Source organism: Lissotriton vulgaris, chromosome 2_1, assembly GCF_964263255.1.
Source record: "Lissotriton vulgaris chromosome 2_1, aLisVul1.2, whole genome shotgun sequence".
Taxonomy (NCBI): domain Eukaryota; kingdom Metazoa; phylum Chordata; class Amphibia; order Caudata; family Salamandridae; genus Lissotriton; species Lissotriton vulgaris.
The window spans coordinates 1,758,901,295-1,758,923,388 of record NC_141687.1 but is presented as its reverse complement, the minus strand read 5'-3'; the positions used below and the strand labels follow the sequence as shown (position 1 = coordinate 1,758,923,388).

Below are 22,094 nucleotides of genomic sequence, written 5' to 3'. Positions count from 1 at the left end.
ACCATGTTTAGGGGAGAGAGCACATGCATTTTATTACTGATTATTAGGGGTAAAGTTCCCAGAGTAAAAAGGCCAACAAAAAGGGATCCTCAAAACACATGAGGCAAGAAGGCAAAAAGTCTGGGGAAGAGCACCCTAAGGCTGTCAGGTCTAACAATCCCCATGAATTAGAAGGCACTTTAGGGACTACTGGCAGGGAGGGAACTCCGTGATCTGAGCGCGAGCAAGGCTTATAAGAGATGTATAGACCTGAAGATGAACATCAGAGACATATGATTGAACTGCAGTGGAGTAGTAGTGTTTGCAAACTTGGCCAATGTGACTGATCTTACAAGCTGTAAATTCATTCACATACCACATATTTATCCCAAAATTAGCCTTGGTACTAACCTAACAATATTTCGTGAAAGTCTGTGAACGTGGGCCACTTTTTTCGGGTGCCTTGGCGTATTTTTTATCCAAGTCCGACTCTGAGAGAGCGATAAAGGGCCAGGGAGTGGCTGGTTTTGGATAAAAGAAACATGAGATGGAATCAACTTTTGACAGCACTGATCATTTTATAAATTAAGCCGTGAATGTGAGCGAGGAGCAGCAACACTCCACATAGTGGAAATGGGAATAATGAGAAGAGCATGAGTTCCAGAATACCGATGAGCCAGGAATCAAAACATCTGATTTGATTTTTTGGGAAAGACTATAGAATAAGCGTGGCTGAGGACTACAAAGAAAATGGTAAATATCATGTATGGTTCCCCAGAGTCCCCCCTTCCTTCGCCTTCTGCTGCCAACTAGTGATTACAGTCGAAGCGCGGTCTGCCCACCACCCACAAGAAGTAATTTTTACTGCAGTGTTCCAATTATTTGTGGCAGCTCACAATTCTCTAACTCACTCAGACCCTTCTTTGGGAAACATCCCTGTTCTGCATGGTGCATCATTCACAAACCTGCCTGGCGAGCTGGAGTCTCTTACTTAACAAGAGATTCTATAAGCCAAACTAGCAATGTTAAGAGGGCGTTGGCAGAATCATATTGCAAATGGCTGTAATGTTTTGTTAGACTGCTAATGGCTGTAGTGTTTTGTTAGATGTGTATAGACTTAGTAGCGCGCAGTGTGTCGATAGAGTGGTGAGGGCGTGAGGCATGGTAGAGGGAGACAGACAGAGAAAAAGATAAATAAAAAAATAAAAAACACCCGCTACATCACCACATCGTCACATCGTGCTCCTCTTGACTACAGATACAGGCTCCTAGAGACCACTGCAGCCATACTGACGCTGCTTTCATGCTGCTGTAAGCAGCATGAAAACCCAGCGTTAGGATTGGCCTGAGAGCTGATGGTTTGCACTCCCATTTAGCCTTTGCCTACTCTCTCCAACCCAGCAACGCAGTTCAGGTTGGAGAGAGCTTCAGTGCACATAATGATTTGGCCATCCTGAGACGGCCAGTCAGACCGTCATGCACACTGAATAGCAGCACAACCACTCCTACACAAGCCTGTCATCCCCATGATCCCCAAGCCTCGGCTCCCAGAGCAAAAATAGAACGATAATAAACACTGGTTAATTATCTTTTTTTATATTCTTTTTTTTGGCTGTTGGCAGGTGGGGCGACACTCCTCTGCCATAGCGGAGGAGCCGCCGCTGTATAGACTGAAGAGCCGTTCAGCTCAAAAAGCATTATGAAATGCAACTGCAGTTGAAGCGAACGTGTATGATGCTCCTGGCCTGTAGGAACGACAGTACTGTTTTCTTTACAGAGTTACCAATTTTGGATGCAGAGGGGAGGCTTAGCAATGGATGGCCACGATTTCAGGGAGTAGGGAAGAAGGCCAGACAGAAAAGGTTGAGGAGTAGAGACAGAAAGCTCCTTCTAATGAGATTGGAGATTGGTGATCTAACCAAATCTGGAACTGCCTATGAATGTAGGGGCGTGCACTACTCATACAACACAACACAAACCATGCCTACAAATGTTACATACATTATACCCATGCAAGCCTACAACATACACATAACCAAAGCCACCACACACATTGAAATATATACATGCATTTATGAAATATATAAATATATACCAATGTTTCCATCCCGTTTGTATATCTTGTATGTGTCTGTTTTGTTTCTTTCAATTACTCTGCCTTGCTTCCTGTATATGTATGTATCTTATGTATTTATTTGTGTTTTTGTTTGGGTGTATGTATATTATGGCTATGTACGCATGTCAGTTTGTTTTTGTATGTCTGTCTATTTTTCTGTCTGTTTCTCTGCAAATATGTCTGTGTCTCTGTTTGTACTTACCTGTCTTTGTATGTATGAATCTATCTGTCTGTGAATGCATGTGCGTCAGTATCAATGTATGTATCTGGCTACTTACATGTGTATACATGTGCCTGCATATTGTACTAAGGGGAGTAGCTGCAAGGGGGTGTTTGGGGTGTTACACCCCCTAATAAATGTATTCTGTAGTAAATAGTTGGGCAGAGATGCTTTAAGTCGGGTATGGGGAGGTGCGTAAGCCCCCTCCTCCTGTGCCGCTCATATAATGTATTTAACCAGAGTGATTGTTGGGAGTTATGAAGCTCACACACCCCCAATCTTGCCCAGCAAGATACATCCCTGATCATACTTTGTATTCATTTTTGTGTCTTTACATGTACATATGTTTCTGTCTGCCTCTGCTTGCCGACCTACACAAGGTACTTACTTTTCTACATAGTTCTATGTACTTGTGTGTCTCTGTCCATCTCAGTTTTTTTACTCTTCTGGAAGCCCTGTGTTCACTCTCAGCATCTTGTGAATCACCACCGGTATATTCATTGACGACACCCTGTAAATCCTACCTAGTGCTGAGGAACCCCTTCTTCTGTTCGCTATGCAAGCACGTCCATCATGCTCTTCTTGTGTTTATATTGTGAATTGAAGGGGCAGTTTGGGGTCTGCTTGCCTTGTATTTAGACACCCACATTCGCCTGGGTGGAAACTAGGCATACTCTTGCCACTTGTCTCAACACCCAATAATCTCTGAGGTACTATGATTGGTCACCTTGTCCTGTGCATGTGGGTCCTTCCATAGTTCTCACAAGCTTGGGTGGCCGAACAAGGCGTGCAGTTGTGTTTCCTGACCGAGGACAAGGCCTGGTAAGAAGAACAGCAGAACTGTGGCTAAGTACAATACTTGTTTGGCGTCCCCTCTATACATGCCCTGCAAAGGCCAAATCTGACTAAACCTTTTCTAGAGTCCATTTTGGCATGTCCTATTTTTAGCTCTGGCTTGCTCGCTCAGACCTACTGTTAGCAATACTTTCAAATGTGCACAAAGGGAGCCCTCACTCTGCTCAGAGGACTATTTTTCTGCTTTTGGCTGCTTAGTTTGTCATTCGGCCTCCATGGAGTGCTTGCACTGCAATGCATGAGGGACTCTTTTACATCTCAAAAGTACACTAAACCATTGCATATTCAATCCATAATGTTATCACGTAGATGCATTGCATACATAAAGCAATCATTTTTGTTTTGATTTATTTCACTGCAGAAGGCTTTAATTTTTTTTTTGTGGAGAGCAGATCGAATGCCCTTGCCAATGCTTGTCTTACATATGCCCAGCTTGCCCTCAATTCCATAATGCACCAGGGACAAAAGGGGTAAGGCAGGGAACATTTAAAATCAATAATTTTATTTCACTCACAGTGAAAAAACGACCATAAACATCTCAGGTTTGCTTCATTTATCAAAAGTATGTAAAAGTACCCTGAAGGTTGGCATTAGAGCGTGAGGAGGCAGGGGCAGGATGAGGGGTGCTGATCTCTGCTTAAGTGAGGTCTAATCCTGTTAGAGTAGGATACCCTGTTATAGCGCCTTGATCTGCCGCTGTCTGTGCAGCGCTGCATCTGAGCACCCAGAAGGGACCAACGGTGCAACTTGGCACCTTAACTTGTGCGGCTGCAGTGCAGCTAAGGTAAAAAAAAAAAAAAAAAACTGGCAACAAGTTTCATGAAAATAGTAATCCCAGGTACATGTACTTTATTACAAATAGTGCTTTACTTTTTCTTGAAGTTTACCGTAGTTTTTAAGTGAAAATCTTTAAAGTGACGATGGTATAGTGGGCTTCAAACACTCTCTCGGTGCACTATCTTCAAGTGTGCCACTGTCCCCCGGGAGCAGGTTTGGTTAATTGGGGCTGTCGCCATATAATGCCTGGCAAGTGCTCTTTGCTCTGTATGTAATTTTGCTCTAATTGGATATGGTAATCAAGGGCCTGCGGTTAATTGCGCCAGGGCCGGGCACGCGCCTCTCTGTGCGGGGGGAAGTTCTGTCTGATGGGAGAACAGGACAGCAGGGGGCCGAGACGCTCGGAAACTGAGTGCGTAGGTTCGGCACGCGATTAAATCTATACTAATTAAAATGAAAGGGTCAACGCAGGGTAGCAGCGCGGAATGTGCTGACACACTTTCCCTGCCCTCCACGTCAACCCGTAAGTTCATGGATGAACCCTCTGCGTGTATCCTTCTCTTATCAAACTGTCCAGTTCTTTTCATCAATCCTGTCCTGTTCCAAGGTGATTTTTTTTATGTTTACAACGCTTTACGCCGATCCAAAGCCACCCCATTCTTCGAGCATGATTTACAGTCATCTCAGTTATCACCCATTCCGTGCTCAAACCTTACATTCCATCCGCCCTAACCTTTCCATCCACAGAAAGTTATGTCCTTATGGCAAACACGCAGCCTCGGCCCCACTCTACTTATCATCCCAAAGTATACATCCTACTGGGCCAATATATGTTATCTGTGTTGACTGCTACCATAAAGCCAGTGGAGCTGAAGACTGAGCTAGTGGTGACCGATCTTCAAAAACAAGCATTCAGTGGCTATTGCCCCCAAGGCAGTGGCAGCAAGTGACCCACGAAAATAGTGGGGCGTTTGTGGGGTACTTTCTACTGCTGCTACCTTACCATTCTTTATTTATTTATTTTTGCCGTTTTTACATAATGCAAACTCGCCCAACAGTATTGAAGCGCTTTGCATGAGTAACATTCCATTACATAAGACACACGACAAGAAGTGACATAATAATAATAATAAATAAACGTAATAAATAAACAATTAACTTACCTCAGCTGTTGATCTTCTTTGCACACACGAGGGCCGACTCTGAAATCCACCCGCACCACGCGCTGAATTGAAGAGCTTAGCAATGCATGCCGGGCGGGCAAAGTGAAACTAAACACCATGCATCTCAGCCAATGAAAGCACTGCTCTCATGGTGTGTATAATACTAAACAGCATAAGAGCAGTGCAAGGATTGGCTGGGACAGGCGACCACAGCGCTCCATCTGAGAACAATGGAGCTATGTATTTGCTTCCCCCCCTCTCTGACAGCGATGACTGGGGAAGCCTGAACTGCACATGTCGGGCAGGCCATAAGCAAAATAGCAGTCACCCTGACATGCGCAGTTCAGATGGGTTTCTTCACCCTACCGGACATATGCATATTCCGCATGGTCTAAATTGGCATTAGTTTTCGTCTCATTTTCACCGCTCATTAATCTGTATTCTCATTTAAACAACCTGAACACATCTTTTGAACAAACATACTCATCAAATATACCTTTTCCATGAATACATTCTTTGCCCAGAGATATTGTCAACTGGGTTGCTCTACCACCTGTCTAGATTCCCGCAGGCATCCAAGATGCTCATACTAGATGACTTGCATCTCACTTTCAACAATCCTTGGTAAGTACCAGCTCACCACCATGTTGGACTCTCCTCTCTGGAGCACAGCTTCCATGTACTCACTCAAATAGACATACTTTAGATATGCTGGTACTTTAACCTGGGTCTTACTTTGCCTGCCATCGAGTGACCATGGGCTCATCGTCGTCTTAATCAACTTCCTTTCCAGCACCCATGGTCTCTGTCCCATTCTCAAACCTAAAACCAAATTCCGAAACCAAATTGTCACAGAACTTGAAAAAAACAAAGTCTATCATTGGTGAACACTTCTTATTTCTTATCCACCCCTTCCAAGATGCCAAAGTCACCTACTTATATTTTCATATTCTAGCATTCACTCCTGAGTGCCCAGTAAAATACCAAAGAATGAATGTCCTTCACACTTGGTGAGCACAACTTCTAAGAATATACATCAAATATCAATTCACAGCAGTATGAAATGGTATCAATCTATAATATTAGCTGTACCTTACCCCTACCCTATGATCCCTGCAAAAATTGGTTCACTAGATAATTCTCATGGGCACAGCCACCTACTCTTCCACAACTCTACTAGAATCAACTCCCTACCCAGCAAAATATTCTGCATCTTTTATGACTTGCAAAATGTTCTAGTTTTTACAGTTATTATACACAGCTTTACCTGCTTTGTGCTCTGAAATTCTCAACGTGTTCCCTGTAAGGCAGAGAGAAATGCAGGAAGAATATAACATTTACTAGCTTTCGTAGCTGAATTTGTTCAGTTCTATTAAGGATGCATAGGCGAGGATTGTGCTTATCTTTCCTGAGCTTTATTAACAGCAGCCATGTAAAACAAGCATTTGCAATGCAATAGGTCTCGCATTAGGAAAGTTTGAGCTATTGGTATTGTAAATGACAAATTTTTTATTTATGTGTGGGTTTTGAAAATAGCTAAATTAATAGCTTTGTCATTTACAATGCCAAAAGTTTTAACTTTTGCAATTGTGACACCTATAGCATTTTTAATGCAATATATGTTGCATTTACGTGACTTAGATGTATTGATATTACAAATAAAAATAGTTAAAAAAAATTTTAATAAGTAATACTTAAATAAAATGTATTGTAATTTATAATGGCAATAGCTTAAACTTTTGTAAATAACTTTTGTGAAGATTATGTTCAGTGTATTTTATTGTGATGAAAATCCAAAAACCGAAGTGAAATATGAAATTATTTTGTGACATTTGTAATAAAGCTTGAAACACTGAGAGAACATATTTGAACCAGTTGTTGTTGAATGGTTGCACAGAGTGATGCTGTGGCGTTCAGTGGTGCTGAGTGATGCTGTGGCGTTCAGTGGTGCTGAGTGATGCGGTGGCGTTCAGTGGTGCCGAGTGATGCCAAGTGATGCTGTTGCGTTCAGTGGTGCTGAGTGATGCTGTGGCATTCAGTGGTGCAGAGTGATGCTCTGGCGTTCAGTGGTGCTGTGGCATTGAGTGGTGCTGAGTGATGCTGTGGCGTTGAGTGATGCTGTGGCATGGAGTGATGCTGTGGCATGGAGTGATGCTGTGGAATTGAGTGATGCTGTGGCATTGAGTGGTGCTGTGGTGTTGAGTGGTGCTGTCGCGTTGAGTGGTGCTGTCGCGTTGAGTGGTGCTGTGGCATTGAGTGGTGCTGTGGCGTTGAGTGATGCTGTGGCATTGAGTGATGCTGTGGCATTGAGTGATGCTGTGGCGTTGAGTGATGCTGTGGCATTGAGTGGTGCTTTGGCATTCAGTGGTGCTGAGTGATGCTGTGGCATTGAGTGATGCTGTGGCGTTGAGTAATGCTATGGTGTTGAGTGATGCTGTGGTGTTGAGGGATGCTGTGGCATTGAGTGGTGCTGTGGCTTGAGTGATGCTGTGGCGTTCAGTGGTGCTGAGTGATGCTGTGGCGTTGAGTGATGTTGTGACGTTGAGTGATGCTGCGGTGCTCAGTGGTGCTGAGTGATGCTGTGGTGTTGACTGGTGCTGTGGCGTTCAGTGGTGCTGAGTGATGCTGTGGCATTGAGTGATGCGATGGTGTTGAGTGATGCTGTAGCGTTGAGTGATACTGTGCCGTTGAGTGATGCTGTGCCGTTGAGTGATGCTGTGCCGTTGAGTGGTGCTGAGTGATGCTGTGGCATTGAGTGATGCTGTCGCATTGAGTGGTGCTGTGGCATTGAGTGGTGCTGAGTGATGCTGTGGCGTTGAGTGATGCTGTGGTGTTGAGTGATGCTGTGGCATTGAGTGATGCTGTGGCATTGAGTGATGCTGTTGCATTGAGGGATGCTGTGGCGTTCAGGGATGCTGTGGCATTGAGGGATGCTGTGGTGTTGAGGGATGCTGTGGCATTGAGGGATGCTGTGGCGTTGAGGGATGCTGTGGCATTGTGATGCTGTGACGTTCAGTGGTGATGAGTGATGCTGTGGCGTTGAGTGATGCTGTGGCATTCAGTGGTGCGGAGGGATGCTCTGACATTGAGAGAGGTAGAGAGAGAGAGAGAGGTAGAGAGAGAGAGAGGTAGAGAGAGTTAGAGAGAGCAAGTTAGAGAGAGCGAGTTAGAGAGAGTTAGAGAGAGAGGTAGAGAGAGAGAGGTAGAGAGATAGGTAGAGAGAGAGAGGTAGAGAGAGAGGGGTAGAGAGAAAGAGATAGAGAGAGTTAGAGAGGCGGAGAGAGGTAGAGAGATAGAGAGGTGTAGAGAGGTAGCGAGGTGGAGGTAGAGAGGTGCAGGTAGAGAGGTAGGGAGAGAGAGGTGTAGAGGGAGAGAGGTGTAGAGAGGTGTAGAGAGGTAGAGAGAGAGAGGTAGAGTGGTAGAGTGAGGTACAGAGAGAGGTAGAGAGAGAGAGAGAGAGAGAGAGAGAGAGAGAGGTAGATAGAGAGAGAGGTAGAGACAAAGGTTGAGAGAGAGGTAGAGAGAGGTAGAGAGATGTAGAGGTAGAGAGGGAGGTAGAGAGAGAGGTAGAGAGATGTAGAGAGGGAGAGGTAGGTAGAGAGGTAGGAGCGCGGGAGCATGTGCTGGGGAGGATGCGTAGTTCATGGGAACGCGTGCAGTGGCAGCGCTAGCACCAGATTGTATTGGGTTAGATGATGGTCGCGGGGAGAAGGTGTAAGGAGCTAGGGTTGCGTGTGCATGTCTGCAAGTGCGGAAAATCGTTTAGAGGGGTGGGGGAAGCAGGTAGAGAGCGTGAATCGCGACAGCTAAGTGTGGGCTTTTTCAGGGAGGGCTTTTGCAGGGAAGGAAGTCGGCGGGGAAAGGGGATCTCAGCAGTGGAGGCGGAAGCCTGTGATTGGATGTGAGCAGCGTGTGGGCTAGGTGGTGGGATTTATGCAACTGGTTACATAAGGGAAACCAGTTTCTCGGTTCACTCTTGGCAATGTTTTTAAAGTACAGGGGTTTTCTTGAAGGCTTCATATTTGAAACAATTTCTTTCAATAAATGTCCCTCAAAATAAAACACTAATGCTAAAAAAAAAAAAAAACTTTTTACATTTTGAATGATCTTTCTCATATGTTTACATGACAACTGTTCCCTGATTTACGCGCAACATCTTTGTATGGCTCAGCTCTTGTTACGGTTCTTTAAACAAGCCAGACCCCATGCTGATACAATAAAAGCGGACGACATATAAAACAAAGGTCCTTTGCCACAGAGTACCCTATTTAACCGCCTCAGCAAAAATGAGACCAAGGAAGATCGCATTAATATGGTCCGCTACTGTAACACTGAGCGCATGTGTTTATAATGAGGACAACAAAAAGGAGACTGGGCTGTTCCTAAGGGAAGGAAAAGAAGGTCACTAAGGTGCGGGGGGCAGTGCTCGTTGGAGAACTAACCCAGGGTATCCATTGTGTTGGATATAATGGCCTCACACACCCTTGCGAGTGTCATGCTTCTTCATAGGCAGTGCTCCTCGTTGGGTAGGCGGTGCAATACCCACCGGGCACACCTCTAAGAGGGGCTCTTTATCGGAGATCTTTTTATCCAACTGCCTATGGGTGAAGTGTGGGTGAGGGGCCAGAACAGAGTAGACGGTGTAGGTGAGGATAAAATGAGGCACAAGGCACGAGGTACCAGAAAACAATTTTATTCTGGTGGTTCTCTGCCACAAATAAAATAACGATTAGTCTGTACTCGCTGGAACTTCAGTTTCCACTACGAGACAGTACTAAGGTGTAAGAGGTGTGGCCAACATGTTTCTCGCTTAAAGTTCATTGACATGCGATTCTTCAGGACCTAATATATATCAGAACTACTATCTACAAAAACATGACCTACATAAGTGTCAGTTTACAAAAAGCACACAAATTGTACCACCTGTTTAACACCTGCTCTTGCCTAATAGTTAGAGTTAATAGGTGTCAACAGTGCCCAGCGGGTCTGACATCAGGGGAGAAGCCATTGTAAGTAAGGTTCAACTGCCTGTGTCAGTACAGTTTGTGCCTACCCATCACCGCCGGGCCCGGATACACATCATTTTTTTTTATATTACACATGACGATTCATAGAAAAATATAAAAAATAAATGCCTTATACTATCAATGTTTTTATATATTTTAATGATAAGCAGTTCTAATCGACATTAAGATATAGGTAAACAACATCACTTGTGCTCGCAAAAGCTAAATATAATATACAACTGTTTGTAATACACGCCCGATGTGTATACTAGCAAATGAAGGTAACCTAAAATTCAAGTGTGATTTTAATGTAGACAGCAGACTAAACAGAGGCCATAAAAGTGTTTGAAGTATGCGCTCGCTTTGCATGTAAGTAGAAGGAGACAGCAGAAAAACAAATAGTGTGAATTGAATGGCGCCAGCAAACTAAAGAGAGACTAGACAGCCTGTTTGTGACGGGCGCTTGCTTTGCATGTAAGTGTGAACTGAATATTGACAACAGTGTAAACAGAGGCCACACAAGATACTTATCGATATTGCCTCCACATGACTTACTAATTCACAGTGTGTTGCCAGTTACTAGCCATATAACCCAGCGCTAAAAAAGACTTAGAAAAACAACCAAACCCTGTCTGTGAATCTAAAAGAATGTTTATCGCTTGAGCAAGGCAACATCTGTTTTTTTCGCTGTTAGTTTGCCCCCCCCCAAAAAAAGCAAAGTATGTTGTTTTTTTTCACACAAACCCATATGCTATCCTTGATTAACTGCTCTGCAACAATTATGCTAGTAAAAACTACATTTAAATACTATGCAATAAGGGAAACATTGCACACTGAGGCTGTAATATGTAAAACACTAAATACCAAGGCTACAACAATCTAAATGAACGTATGCAGAGCCTGCTGTGTTGACACCGCTCTCTTACCTCTGGCATAGAGCATGCTACTGCATGCTTCTCAGGCCGTAATGTACCATTGGACAGTTCTCAAATGGAGGTAAAACACCCGCAGGGCACAGCTGAAGAGAGATGCTGGGCTCGCTAGAATAACAGGCCCCTAGGAAGACAACAGGAGGAGAGAGAGGGAGTGCTTAGAAGTAAGCAGTGGTTCTTGGCACCCGACACACGTTGACTGGTAAAAGCGAGGATGTGATGTGCTAAGGAGAAAATCTGGAACTCCGCAAATCTTCACCTATGTCAGATAGGTCCACTTGTTGAAGCTGTAAAAACCTTTGTGTCCTTTATGTGATTTGGTTCACAAAAGGTGAACACACCAGTCCTAGACAGAGTATACTGCCCAAGAGACATAACGCATATGGCTACAGTCCCAGATACAGGGGGCCCTTGAGAAGAGACACGGTGCACACAGCAGTGCCAGACATGGAGCACCACTGGAGGAGAGGCAAAGTGCACACAAAAGTGCTAGTAATAGGGGGCAGTTCGGAAAAAAACACAGCACACATGGCTTAAGTCCCAGACGCAGAGAGCATGGCAGGAAGGTAATGGCGCCTCCAATAGATCCGGCAGGAGGGTTGGAGCTCCTCACATACTGGTTTCTATGGTTTGAGCCAGGTTAGTAGGCCACGAACGCTCATTCAGCTCCACTGATGTTTTTATTATGGATGCCTGTTATTACAATAAAGGTGCTAAAGAGACAACTTTAGATCTTACGTAATAAAAAGGAGCAGAGGAGTGCGAGGAGGGGAGCGCTTGCGCACAGAAGCCGAGCTCTGCGTATAGTGGCACTATTACTGCAGAGAGCAAGTGATAGGTGCACATGTAGCAAGTATATGATGCACAATGTACATATAAGCAGCTGTAGAAACACTCCCTACGCCTCTGTAAGCGTGAAAACGTAACAGAACTTATGAGCATTTGTAAAGCCATCTAAGCTGTGCAGTGTGCAGCGAATAGTGGCGCACTGGGCGCTTTACAAATGACACACAAGAACAACATCATACTAGTGCATCATATTAAGTACGTTATTTTTACACAGATGGACGCAGCTGTGGATTCAAAGAGTGAGCATGAGTCTGTAATAGGACCCAGAGCAGAACTAAGCACTCCGAGGACCTAGAGCGTGAAACAGGCTATGAAAGTCAAGTGAGACACGACAGGCCCTTAAAACTGAGAGAAACTGTATTTTTAAACAAGGTCTCTGGTAGTTTAATGCATGAAGTGATGTGATATCACTGACACCGGGTGACATTTATTGAAAGTATAGTTGTAAACATGAATTTTGAAGCACTGAAGACCACATCTGACCAGCTGAGATGCCCGTGTGTACCAGGATAGATGTGCCCGTCACGTACCCTGGGTCAGCCAGTTCCCAAGAAGGGGGGTGGGGAGGCGGCAGGCGAGAAGGCACGGAGTGCAAGGGGGGAGGGGGGAGAGTTGGCCGCGCGGCTCACTGAGATTAAAGGGGCAAATTAAGTTGATGTGTGAATGATCTGCAAACAGAGCGAGATGCTGTTACAGTGCTACCGGCGCAAGTACGTCTTTTGTGAGTAAGTTAAAAAAAATCACAGAGTCCGGCTGGAGACAGTTTTTTAAATTAAGTTGATGTGTGAATGATCTGCAAACAGTATCAGATGGGTAACTTTTTTAAACAAGTGTGAGCACTGGGAGGAGGGAAGGTTGGAGGAATTAGGGCGAAATACCTCTATTTTCCAGCGTGCTCTGGGTCAGACGGTTCCCAAGAAGGGGGTTGGGGGGCGGCTGGTGAGAAGGCACGGACTGCAAGGGGGAGGGGGGAGAGTTGGCCGCGAGGCTCACTGAGATTAAAGGGGCAAATTAAGTTGATGTGTGAATGATCTGCAAACAGAGCGAGATGCTGTAACAGTGCTACCGGTGCAAGTACGTCTTTTGTGAGTAAGTTAAATGAAAATAGTTACATAACACACAGATCATACAGACTCAGAGAGAACCGGAAAGTGGTAAAGCTGACAAAAGGGACGTATATTACATCCTAATCTGACAAAAGCATAAGCGGAGACAATTGCAGCCATGTTCTTTTTAGAAATAATAGCCTCATGCATGTTTCGTAATGCCTGCAGTTCTTTAAATAAATAAACAATGGTGAGAAAGAAAACATGGGAAGGAGCATGAGAGACGCAACGATGAGGCACAATCGAAGGACTGGTACTTTACTGCCACGCTGGAAGCGCTGGCTCTCTGCATTGTGGGCGGTGTGAAGTGGGAGGTGTGAAGTTCCCTTTGAAGTGAAGCTCTCGGAGGCAGGCGGCTCAGGGAGAAGCGCATTCACGAGCACATGCACTGTGGCAAATCCGCCATTGGTTTCAAAGCTTATTTGGCCTACTATACTCTCGTCCAATTATCCCTTGCGGGATTAATAGGACGAGACCTAAACAGCAGTAAAACTACAAATCCCATGAACACTTGGGATAAAGTTAGTCAAAGTCCAACCTATCAGGGTGCTCTTGACCCCATTATAGTCCCATGTCAGTATCTTCTCCTCCTTTTTAGGTCTCGCTAGAGTCCAGCGCATGCGCTGGTCTTGCGAGACATTTAGTAAGCCGCTTTTGGAAGTGCTTCCAAGCAGCTACCAGCTCACTCTCATGCGCACAAGCACGTGCGCCACATTTCCTTTCACTTTCGCGGCACCATAAAGGCGTGTGCCACGATTATAGAAAAAGAAAATAAATAGTATTTTTTTCTATTTCTTTACTTTTGCTATAATCCCAGCACAGGCACTTTACTTTTAATACTAAAAGTAAAGCGCGGATGCCGCCATTATAGCAAAAGTAAAGAAATAGAAAAAAATCTATTTTGCTATAATCGCAGCACCCGCGCTTTACTTTTAACTCTCAGCCGCACTCCCCCCCCTTGTGAACGCGAGGCGCGCGCTCTTGAGATCTTCGGCTGGAACCTGCAATGCACTCTCCTGTGACTCAAGGGGGATCCCAAATGTGGTGGTAGGCCGCTCTGGTCGGGGCAGAATCACTTATACTTCAGTGTTATCAGGCTATCGGCGGCACACCTGACTTGGCTGATTCAACCCTGACCCCACTGGCTTTTCAAAGGGGGCCACTGATCTTGAAATTCACAATAGGCCCGGCTGCCTCTGAACACCAAATTCCTTCCACGGGATTGCACAGGTTCCAGTCAGAGCAGACCACATTTGGCAGGGCTTGGACATCCCCCGGGCCGCTCTGCAGTGCACCACACCCCGCTGCCGGGTGAGTCAGGGATGGGCAGTAGAGCCTAGACCACTTTGAAGTGGGATCTTGAGGGAGTGAGTCCCGGCAGCCTTCTTTCTGGTCTCTAATTTGTGCGCCATCCTGTTTGTTGAAGTTCATTTCTCTCTCGCCTGTGTGTACATTGCAGCCATTCTTTCATTATCACTGCAGACACACGTGCATTCCTTCCGCTCCTCAGCCCTTCTGTCCTTTCCTTTTTGTGTGTCTCCCTTCAGAGGTGTTGTCTCTCATTCCATCTCGATTTGCAGACGGTCACCCATTTCTATTACCTCCTTCCAACTCCGCCCGTCCTTCTTTTATTTCCTATGACCCCAGTGCTTTCTAAGTATGCTTCCTCCTGTGTTCTTTCTTTTTGTCCTCAGTCCACCCATCCCATTTTCTTGTATTCTTTCCTCAGTTCTCCATTCTAACCCGGCATCCTTGTTTTGTGAGTCCTTCCTGTTAGGTCAGGGAGTTAAGTCACCATTACTTTTGAAATCGAAGTCTAACCTGCAGATCACAGGTTTCAATGCTGGCAGAACCGCGTCATCTTCCTGGGATAACGTGAAACATTAAATGTTTACTTTTACCCCATATCATTGTGTAGTGCCAGCTTGTACTCTGTAGCTCCCAATGGTTTTAGTTTCTACCCACACTCCAGATGGCCTTCATTAAACTCTTCCATTCTTGTATTGTCCGCTTGAGTGGTAACAATTAGTCTTTATTGCAAATAAGCTGCCACATTTCCTTACAGTTGGACCCCAAAGTGATTTCAGCTAAAAAAATTAGGGGTTCTTCAGAATTCTGGGATCATGTTTAATAACAAGCTTCTTGATATAGTGTTAAACACTACTTGAGCAGGAAATAAATACTGTTTTTTAATGCCCAGTCATTGGACTTCAAGCTACCATGACTTGATATTAGATCACAAGCTCAGTTCAAATAAAACCAAGCATTGGCATAGCCAATAGGTCTCGCCTTTGGGACCTTATAAGTATTTAGTTATGCAGCACAATATCCTTACTGCAACAACATTAACTGTTGCATGGCTAAACACTTATAAGTTCCCAAAGGCGAGACCTATTGGCTTTGCCAATGCTTGTTCTTCATGTGACGATTAGCCGGAAGCGAACCATCAGGTCTGTTTGTCTGAAACATTTCCTGTAGAAAGAGAACAGTGTTAAGAACGCATCCTGAATGATCTAAAGATCATGAATACCAGCGGAAACTGATCATCATGATTCACAAATATGATATAGCAAAGAGACGAAATCTATTCTGCCATTGGCAAAATCACATGAAATTGTAAAGAGATTACTTCTGTTTCTTACGAATCATCAGCTCACAGTAGGGGGACGGGGGGGCATAGTTGAACCGTGACCTGAGAGAGGATAATTCTTGCCACACTTTCCTTAATAGAATTGAAACTTTCCATTATGAAAGCTAAGAAACTTTACAGCCAGGCATAGGAGAGACACTAACTTAGCTGACAATTGCTTTCAAGAGAGGTATTTATTACTTGGCCAAGAGTAAGAAGTACATTCACGTCTGAAAGGACCGGGTATTGCAGCTCTGGGGGATGGAGAGCCGTACCCTTCTCAGGAGTTTCTTGATCAATGGGTGATCGCCCACAGAATGTCCATCGATCGGGGGTGCCCCGGTATACCGCTGACCGGAAGGAATTGATCGTCCTGTAAGGTATGCCATCCCAAGCTAAAGAGGTTAGGAAATTCAGGACATGGACAATGGTGGTCCCCATGGGATCCAAGTGTCGTTGCTAACACCAACTCATCCATCGATATCTTTTAATCATGTTACCTTTCATGCCTTTTCGAGAAAGTCTACAGCTTGGAGAAAAAATCCTGTAACATGCCATTGTCCCTGGTAACCTGCCATGCCATGAGCCACAGTGAACCCTCCAGGAGGAAGTGATGGGTATTCTCAGAGGGAACCCAGAGGAGAGCTGAGAACAGGGGTAGACAGATTGGAGAATCCCAAGAAGTTCCATCAGAACTGTAAACCACACTACCACCTCTGCCTGCTGTCACCGAACTTCGGTGGACGGTTTCATTATCATCGAGAAGTGGGAAACACATAACCCCTTTCAGTCTCCCACCTTTGCTGGAATGCATCTGTCACCTGAGCTGAGGGGTCCAGCCTCCAGTTGAAGTATTTTGCCACCTGATGGTCTAGCCTGGACGCAAAGAGGTCCACTGAGAAGGGACCCTATCAGGAGTTCAATGCCAATTTCCAAAGACTGAGGTCCCTCAGGTATGGGGACTGCCAGTCTGCAACCTGATTGTCTGAGCCCGGAAGATTTTCCGTTGTGACTGACATCTGGTTCTCCAGGCAGTATTCCCAGAAACACTTGGCCAGATCTGATAGAATTTTGGAGCATGTCCCCTCAAGATGGTTGATCTTCCTGACTGCTGCTAGGTTGTCCATCTTGAGGAGGACATTGCATTATATCTGTTCCTTTGTCCAACATTTGACTGTGAACGAGCCAGCCATTAGCTCTAAACTCTTGCTGTGCAGAGAGCTCTCTTGTTCTGACCAGTTTCATCCTGTGGAGAATTCTCCACATCATGCCCACCAACCCACTCCGCCGGCATCAAATTTCCATCACCAAGTCTGGTTGGGTACCGAAGATGGCTTGGCCGTTCCAAGCCTCCATGTGGGCTAGCCATCATTAAATCTCCACCCTTACGTCGTCCTACAGGGAAATACACTCTGATTACATCAGACCCTTCCTTAGGTGTGAAATCTTGAGCCATTGAAGGGCCCTGTAATGTAGGGGGATGGAAAATATGGCTCAGATTGAGCAGGAGAGAAGCCCGACCACCCTCGCAATCTGTCAAAGGGATGTGACTGGTCTTGCTAGGGTGCAAATTAATTTGTGGCTGATCTTGGATACCTTCCTGGAGGGAAGACTCAGGTTGGCTTGAATGGAGTTGACTACGTAGCCCAGGAACACCATGGATTGTGTTGGAGATAAAGCCAACTTTTTCTCATTAATGAGAAAGCCTAGGGACTGCAAGAGAAACACCATCCAGGGCCAGCTCCTCAGCTATGGAGGAACAGCATCGGCCCACTGCTTTCTCACAGTGCGAGAAGCAGAAAAATAAAATGGTAATAACTTTTAATATTTATGATTTTATGTTTGTTTTGCAGGCAGGTGGGTGGTTTTGCTCCGCTCTTTGAGCAGGGCAGGGGATGAGTGGTGTGCCCACTCCTGAGTGCGCAATGACTATTTGGCCGGCCCTCTCAAGCCGCCCAAACCAGTCATGCACACTCTGCCCTTCTCCATCCAGGCTGCGATACAGCATTGTGATTGGCTTAGGGGAGAGAGCCTGGCTGCCTGCTTTCTGCTCCTGCACCTGTCAGAGGCAGAAGAGCAGGAGCCAAAGCCAACAACATGCAGGACCGGCCTCAAGGTCAGTTTATTTATTCATTTTTTTATTAACCCCCTTGTGACCTCCAGAACAACCCCACCTTCCCCCGCAACCCTCCCTTCCCCGTGACCCTCTCTTCCCCCATGACCCACCTCTCTGCGCTACCCCCCTCCCCAATGTGACCCCCTCCCTATTGCTTTAGTTATCATAAATTACTTCTGTCGATCCTTTTTTGGTAAAAGAATGCGGGTCTTGTCTGTGGGGTCATAAAGAAGGCTCCTGATAACAAATGCAGGTGGGCCTCGACCTTGCGTGGACACTATGGGGCCCAGAGGGTAACATGTCCAGATGTTCGGCATGAGGAGTAAATGATTACTGCATGTCCTGTGTGTGATGTGTCCTGATTGCCTGTGTGTTCTTAACTTCATGTGGCATCTGACTTTATGGTGTTTTGGAAATGCGTGCACTCACCTGGCCATGTGTGTCTTATTGAGGCCAGTCTCCCTAGACTGTTGTGGTGTTGCTACTCTTATCTGAGGAATTGAACTGAATTTCCTGTTCACACGTTTGTCCGCTGGATAGATGCTACCCCACCTGTGACCTGTCAATCAGTTTATATTAATATTAATACCAGAGACTCCTGTAGTCTCTCAACCACAAACATGGCTACATTGTCCGCAGGGACCCAGTCAGATGAGCAGGGATGTAGGAGATTATCTGAGTCATGCATGTCTGTATTTGGACCTGGTGTGGGTCTATAGCCGTCAGATGCCCTAGGGTCCGATTGGGGGTGCCAGGGTCTATCTGGCTCCAGGTCTCCGTCCCGTGGTGTGGGGAGGTTATTGTTTTTTTGTTACTATCCCTCACAGCCAGGCTGACCCAGGCTGGGAGTGAGGGTCGACAAACAAAAGTCATCCGTTCACCCACTCTAAATTGGGCAGGTTGTCACATGGCTAACCTCCTACGGCCAATACTCTGTTGGATCGTGAGATGAGTATGTTACAGATGGAGTTGGAGTAGGCTTCATCATCGACATCCTTAAGGTCTGCCCACCTATAAATCAGGCAAGTGAACACTGATTTTGGCAGAGAAGGTATACCGTCGTCATTGCAGTACCCTCTCGGCCAAACTCTAAATCAGCCCCTAAATTGGTAGACTTACTTGGTAGAATTTGATAGCGATCTATGTTTTAACATCATTTGCAATTCTTACAGTCTGGCGCCCAAACAAATGTTTCTTTATTTGTTATGAGTCTGATAATGGAAATTTTTTATTTGGAATATTTTTTTGAGAAAATCTACTACTTTGGTATTTACTGTGTAAACCTTCTTTGTTGATGTTTTTCATTGGCATAATTGTATTAATATTTAAAAATGTGAAATGAATTCTTGACCAAATTTAATCAAATATTTTCTCCCCATTTCTGGAGATTGTTTACTTGACTGTTTTCTTTTCTTTTCTTTTCCAGTTTTTGACATGAGGAAGGATTTAGAAGCTTTAATAGCACAAGAAAGAGCCGAGATCATTTCCAAGTATGAGAAGGTAAATATTTCTGCACTTCAAAGGTTAATGAATAATGATGTAGCGTTAGTTTGCAAGATTGACAAGAGTGCTTTATGCTAAAAGCCCAAGCAACTAGATCCACAAATCCCAATACCTCTTATTAAATCATTCTTAGAACACCATAGTTTCAAATTGCTACATAAATGTAATGAATATGCAACTGGGCATTACCTCCATTCATTGTTAAGTTAATTGCATTGGCACAGGAACTAGCTCCAAGCCTGAAAACAACGAACATAACCACTTTCTACAAATTTCCAATATGTAGGTGCATACACAAACAATATGCATTGCACTTCAAGCCTATACTCCCACAATCTCGAATCTCTGTTCACCTTGTGCTTCCAAAGTAGATAAGACTCCCTTTAGAGTCCACTTAGTTGACCTCACTGCCTTGTTGATAGTGAAAACCCTAGGTGTCAGGAGCATACTGAGAAGGCCTTTGCTTTAAAAAATCAGGTTTATCTTCATGAAGCCCTGTAATCCCAGCTGGGCGTATGAGACTTCTTGCAAGGTGAATATTGCTCCGTAGATATCGCATTTAGCTAAGTCAAGGCAAATTATATATTTATTTGGAAAAACTTTACTCTATAGCAAGTTCACTTTGGACCTAATCATCTGTAATAGTGGCCCCAAGTGTAGGTCACAGATCTTCTTACGTCGACGGCATAAGGTATTAATAAAAGAGTTGAATTTGTTTTTCCTCAAGACCAGGCGATATCTCCCTGACGCTGAACCATACTTAGACATTTGTCATGCTGTACCTGTTCAGTGGGTTTGTTTTCAACTGGACAGACTCCGACCTGCTTTAGGTAGCATCCAAAGACTAAGATTTTTGTTGTAAAAATAGTTAGGGTCAAGCAATTTATTTTGCAAAAGTAAGCACTATAGACCAATACATGTTTATCTAACAAAACAGTATGATCTGCATGTTGTAAACATTGCAAGAATTCACTGCCCAATTTTGGAGTAAAGGTTGCTTCCTTGGCATCTGCCATGTATATAATGAATATTAAGGCTGTGAGTGCTCTTCTTTACTTTAATGGTCAGCTAGTGTATATTTGTGAGAGATAGAAATGTTTTATCTTCCAATTTAACCCTGACTCGTGCTTTACTGGATAGCCCCAGATGAGAACCAGGAATATCCCTCTGGTCCCACTTGTACCAAAGCAAGCCACTGTCTACTTAATCAAGTTTTCAAGTTTTATTTATTTATGATAATGGAACTCAATTGAGGTCCACATAATAATTCCAACATACAGATTAAAAGCAATAAAATACCATAGCAAAGTACATGATATCAATTTGTCAATATAACGGCAGGAAACTTTTAAAATAATGAAACAATTTAAAGCAAAACATTTCATTTGGAGGGTTAAACATTACTTCAATAAAATCAGAGGCTGTAAGGATACCCATTTGGAGACACATGGGTCTTAACCATTTGCGTCTAGATACCATAAGTGCCGGACAGACAAAAATGACATGATACACGTCCTGGGTATTGGAATTACAAAAATCACAAATATCGGAACGGCCATACCATTTAGACAGAAGACAATTCAAAGGGAGTCGATTTTGCCTTAGCAGAAGGATAAATCGCCGGACTCCATGGGGGAGATTCCAGGATATATATAACTGAGGTTTTTTCATTTGACAAAAACTACTGGTAAAAAACATTCCTCTCTTCAATTTACTCGCCCCACTTTAAACTCTATAACCTAGCTCCCAGGAAGCCGATTTTAATATCGACTTTAGTTGGTCCGCAGATAGTGAAAAAAGATCTAATTCATCTAACTGTAATAATGCAACTGCCTGTTGAAAGTTCCTTACAATTAAAGAATAAGTATTAAAGGTACCCAACAGCTCATTTTTTATGAGATGTCTCAGCGTACCCGTCATTCCTTTAGCTAGATTGAAAACCCAACGCACCACACTCGCAACTGCTTGGGCCCAGGAACTACGCAAACCAAATTCCTGTCTCAGAGAGGACGTAGAATTTGCGGTATTTACTGAGGTGAGGTTGCGTAATATTTTTCCTTCAGTGGAATCCAAAAAATTCCAATTTGTTATATCCACTGTTTCTAGTCCATACATAAGGGATGCGGGGATTTTTGCTCGGAATACCTCGAGCAATATAGAGAAGTGCCTTCTACCTGTTGCCTTGTAAAGAGAAACAAGGCTCTTCCCTTGGGCAAGAGCTTTCCTGCTATTGTTCTCGATATGGGCTGTGTCACTTAAACTACTCGTGACAACCTTTCCAAGGAAAGTATAGGAGTTGACTACTTCTAGTCTTTCACCCCCAACAGACCAGAGGAAATTGTCATATTTGGATTTTTTTCCTTCCCCTGAAACACATTATTTTACTTTTTGAAATATTTATTTTTAGAAAATGGGCCTCAGTGTAGGTATTCAGGGCGTATAGGCGACCATTCAAACCTTTTGGGGTAAAGTCCAAAATTAAAATATCGTCCGCGTACATTAAGCATACTATTGGCGTTCCCCCTAAAACCGGAGCAATGCCATTTCTGGATATTAATAAAGCCCGGGGGAGATCCGCTATGTATAAAGAAAACAGCAGGGGAGCCAACAAGCAACCTTGTTTGAGTCCATTAATCGTAGGGATAACCCTAGATAGTCCTCTCTCTCCTCCCATTAATACTCTGCACCAAGTGTCTGTATGTAGGGCAACAACTAACCTTAGTAAACTAGAAGGCATCCCTAGATCAAATAACTTACTCCACAACAGAGATTTGTCCACCTTAATAAAAAGGCCGTAGAGAAGTCAATAAAAGCACCATATACACCTCCTCCACGGACTTTGA

The 22,094-nt window shown here is 44.3% G+C and overlaps 1 protein-coding gene across 1 annotated transcript in view; it reads left to right on the top strand.

Moving 5' to 3' along the window:
- Positions 1 to 22,094, top strand: part of LOC147733247 (uncharacterized) — a 531,395-nt gene that overhangs the window by 364,598 nt on the left and 144,703 nt on the right. Inside the window, exon 5 of the mRNA XM_086957810.1 lies at positions 19,175 to 19,248. Within this exon, the coding sequence (XP_086813936.1) occupies positions 19,183 to 19,248 (66 nt within the window). The 5' untranslated portion in view covers positions 19,175 to 19,182. The remainder of the gene's footprint in view (positions 1 to 19,174; positions 19,249 to 22,094) is intronic.